The sequence below is a fragment of the Gossypium hirsutum genome, chromosome A01, assembly GCF_007990345.1.
Source record: "Gossypium hirsutum isolate 1008001.06 chromosome A01, Gossypium_hirsutum_v2.1, whole genome shotgun sequence".
In the NCBI taxonomy this organism is placed as follows: domain Eukaryota; kingdom Viridiplantae; phylum Streptophyta; class Magnoliopsida; order Malvales; family Malvaceae; genus Gossypium; species Gossypium hirsutum.
Window position 1 is genome coordinate 20570696 of NC_053424.1, and position 4241 is coordinate 20574936.

The 4241-nt window shown below is 32.8% G+C and overlaps 1 protein-coding gene across 4 annotated transcripts; it reads right to left on the reverse strand.

Moving 5' to 3' along the window:
- Window positions 1-937: 937 nt before the first annotated feature.
- On the reverse strand, window positions 938-2708 carry LOC107916634 (NADH dehydrogenase [ubiquinone] 1 beta subcomplex subunit 2). 4 transcript variants are annotated; one of them, XM_016845948.2, is made up of 4 exons: window positions 2384-2708; window positions 1883-1928; window positions 1730-1792; window positions 938-1120 (listed from the first exon to the last, which is right to left on the reverse strand). In XM_016845948.2, exons 1-3 carry the CDS (start codon window positions 2485-2487, stop codon window positions 1730-1732), a joined length of 213 nt encoding a protein of 70 aa, XP_016701437.1. In that variant the 5' UTR covers window positions 2488-2708; the 3' UTR covers window positions 938-1120. The 4 variants fall into 4 exon arrangements, with proteins under 4 accessions (XP_016701437.1, XP_016701436.1, XP_016701434.1 ...); XM_016845947.2 differs by having other exon boundaries at window positions 938-1159; XM_016845945.2 differs by having other exon boundaries at window positions 938-1180; window positions 2384-2661.
- Between the last annotated feature and the right edge of the window lie 1533 nt (window positions 2709-4241).

The following is a 4241-nucleotide window of genomic DNA, read 5'->3' on the forward strand; positions in this document are numbered from 1 at the left end:
GTTAACTGAAAACACATTAAGAATCTTATAACAAAACAGGAACTCTAAACTATCTAGAAGAAAATCTAGGCACCCTCCCTGGACTTGGATGGTTAGAGGGAAAATTCAAATCTAAAGAAAGTGGTTAGAGAGATGAACAAAACCTATTGTCATATATTGTTCGTGAGGAAGGTTTTCGGCTCTTCACTACCTGCTTCTATTATTTAAATATTGATTAGAATGCAAATTTTTAGAATGGTAGCCTGCCTTTGTCATGCTCAACAAGAAGGTTGGACATGATGACTACTTGAGACACTCAATTCATTAGAAGCTTGTGTCATGGAACGAGACTTTAGCTCCAGCCACATGCGATCTTAGGCTTAGTTTCTACAACAAGAAGCCTCAGACAACGAGAAAGAATTTGGGAGGATCTGGAAGTATATTCGCTCAAGCACAAGAGAGAACAATAAAGAATTAAGTGGGGAATGAACTAAAAGTCTTCCAAGTCATTTCAACAACCTCTGGCTCATTTTTCTCGTGTTTGCACTGTTTCGAACTCATCGCGGGCAGACTGAGACACTCGCACATGATCTAAGCAAATATTCAGCAAGTTGGACACCAAAAAAGATTGCTTGCAGGCGCTTTGCATCCTTCAGATCCCCTAGTTCAGTCTTCAGCACTTTTAGCATCAATTAAATCCGCTTCTTTAATATGGTATTAGATTCTACTTTGCTTTAGCTAATGCATCAAATAAACTTTAATTATGGCTTTTGTGTCCACCCTCTAAAAAAAAAAAGAAATTTGACTTGTATTGCGGTTTTCAAAATAAATGATCTCATTTGTGGTTGACATGCTGCTCATTGAGAATTTTAAAATTCAATTAGTATCCAGTATACTATAGACTAATATCAAGAATACTTCAACTTAGCCTAAATCTACATTCAGCTGAACAAAGGGATGCACAAACAACGCATTCATTCAGAAAAATCCATGCTTAAAAACAGCAAAAACAATCATGTTGAAATGGAGTTTCATAATGTTGAAATGGAGTTTCATATTTCATCCCATTATGCTTACAATCTTCCTTCACAATCACTTTATTGAAACCGAAGAAATTAACAAAAGACATTTGGAACAACATCTGCAACAGCAAGCCTGTAATCAGATAATCTTCCTGTGCCTAAACACAATCCGGGAGTCACTGAAGTGGAAAACAAGTTTCTTTCATGTCACTCTGCACTCTTAGGACATGAATATAAATATACCCAAACATAAACTAAAAGCACCAATGAAATTAGCAACAGACAAATTAAAAAATGCCGGCAAAGCAAATGAATGCTAAAATCCTAAGGCCTCCTAACAAAGTAACAAGGATAGGCGAATAGAAAAATCAAGGAAAAAATATCTAATAATAATGCTAGTTCTCGGTTTTTCTCTCCTCTTTTATTGTATCAATCCTTGAACCTTGTGGATACACATGCAAATGAAATCAATTACATGCCATTATGACAGAGACAGGCCATAATTCCTTAAAGTTATGTAGACTTGGAGCACAAAATATATAGGCATAAATAAAGTAACAATGAATTGGAGTTTCATAGTAACTCCGAGTAGAGGAAAAAGAATCAAGTTTTCAAGCATCAAGAATAAATGACCTCCCTCTTAGTTGTGTTCGATTAACCTCTTATAAATGCAAAATATGCAAAATCAAAACTCAACAAATCATACTAAGCAGAAAGAAAAACTGTACCTAATGCTTATCTCCATGACCGTGAGAATGATCATCATGGCCCTCCCAAGGGTGTCGCCAACCCTAAGAGCGACAAAGTCAGTCCGGGAATGAAAGCAAGTTACTTCAGATAAGGATTGATTATGAAGGCAACTGAAAAGAGGAACTTCTTACCAATACAACAGGACCATCTTGCTTAGCCCTGTACAAGACCCAAAACCTGAAACACCAGATTCAAGGAACTTCAAAAAATCCATCAGCATTGCAATCTAATCTTTATTAATGTTTGCAAGCAACCTGACTTATATCATCTATGAATCACAAGGATAATACAGTGACAATGTACACGGCCATCAGTATCCATGATCGTTAATGGAAAAGCTTGCAGATAATAATTCTAAAACATAAAACCTTCGAGCATCAACTAATTTGATCCAAATTCAAGCCTTCACTGCACATCTTTCAAACTAAACCCCCAATTTTTTTATAAATTAAATTTCCACTTTCAAGGCGTATCCATGAATTCTTTTTACAGATATGCTAATTGAAATTGCACCAAATTCCCAAATGTCTTGGCACAACAGAATCACTAGATAAACTAAATCCAATAAACGTCAGATTGGTAACAAATAAGGATACCGATTAATTCAAACAAAAAGGAAAAATAAAAATTACCACATAACGGCACACAAGCCTTTGCCGGTGACAACATGCCATCGCTTTGGATGATGCAAAGTTAGACCTTTGTAAGTTGTACTCTCTCCATGGCCTCCTCCCATCTCTCCCTGCAACCAAACCCTAAACACCAGAAATGTTCCCAAGTGTTCGAAGGTGGATTAATCACTTGCCGGTTGCTTAGATTTAAACCGATCCTGAACCGTTGGATGCGAATTTGACCAACTGAAGGTGTGGTTCCCATATGTGCTGGTTTCTTTTCGTTGTACCAGGCCTTTTTCACGAAATCGGCTAAGCCCAAGCCATTGATCCATAAATCTGAGAGTTGATGTATTACAGGGATTAGATGGTTGTATTATTAAATGAATCAAATTAGTCCTATATTATTAAAAAGTATCAAATAGATTTAACATTTAATGTATAAAAAATGGTCTTTGAAAATTATTTTTTTCAATTGTAATTTAATTCTAAACAGAATATTTTATTTACAAAACCATAAAACTTTTAAAAATATTAGCTATGCTAAATAGTAAATGATACTTTTTTAAAATAGTATATGTTAAATCTATTCTAATTTAGTTTTAGTTAATTTTTTAATAGTATAAGGACTAAATTAATTTATTTAATTATAAAAAATATTAATTTAATCAGATTTTTATAATAGAGGACCTCCCCATTTCACTAAAGGAGAGGAAAACAAAATTCATTTCACCCCTTTCACTTGTAGTTTAGTTTATTTAATTCTTAAAATTGTAGATTGTTTTTTAATATTTATTTATTTTAATTTTAATATAATTTGTATATTTTAAATTATTATTAATTAGCACAAAATATAGTTTTAATTATTTAATTTAGATTTTTATTATATTTTAATTTTACTTACCAAATATATACTTTTTATTTTATATTTCATTAATTAATATACATATATTTTTAATGATTTTAAATTATTTATTATATATAAACACAGTTTAATTTAAATATCTTTAATGGTTATTTTCTATTCTTGTCTCTATTGTTATGTTTTGAATTTAAATACAGCTATTGCCCTTGGTAAATTTACCGAAGATGAAAATGATTTATTTGATATTATGTATGACTGGTTATGTAGGGACCTTTTCGTTTTTGTAGGTTGATCCGCCCTATTGCTCTTTCCCTATTCCTATTTCGTTTTAGGGGGTTGGTTTATAGGTACAACCTTTATAACTTCATGGTATATTCATGGATTGACCAGCTCCTATTTGGAAGGTTGCAATTTTTTAACCGCCGCAGTTTCTACCCCTGCTAGTAGTTTAGCACATTCTTTGTTGTTACTATGGGGTCCTAAAGCACAAGGAGATTTTACTTTTTGGTGTCAATTAGGTGGTCCGTGGACATTTGTTGCTCTCCACAGTGCTTTCGAACTAATAGTATTTATGTTACATTAATTCGCACTTGCGTGATCTGTCCAATTGCAACCTTATAACGCAACTGCATTCTCTGGTCCAACTACATGCACAATATTTTGGAATCTACATCATGTTTTTGAAAACGTAAGAATTCAAAGTATCTTGGTCCTTTCTTATGAGTTGATCCCGAAGGAAATTAATTAGAAATTTTTTGGTAAATCGTTAATTTATTTAATATTTAACTATATTTATTTATAAGTTTACTAGATTGAAATTTTATGATGTATAAAAATTTATAGACCCCATGTTACATTCAGTAAAAATTTATGATACAAGTATTGGGTGTACTCAACGTGTCTAAGCCTGCTCCACCGATGTGTTAGAAATGATTCCTTGCAATGGATGTAAAGCTAAGTAGATTGCTTCCACAGTCTAACTACTTAATTGATTAATTTCTTTACCACCACTAT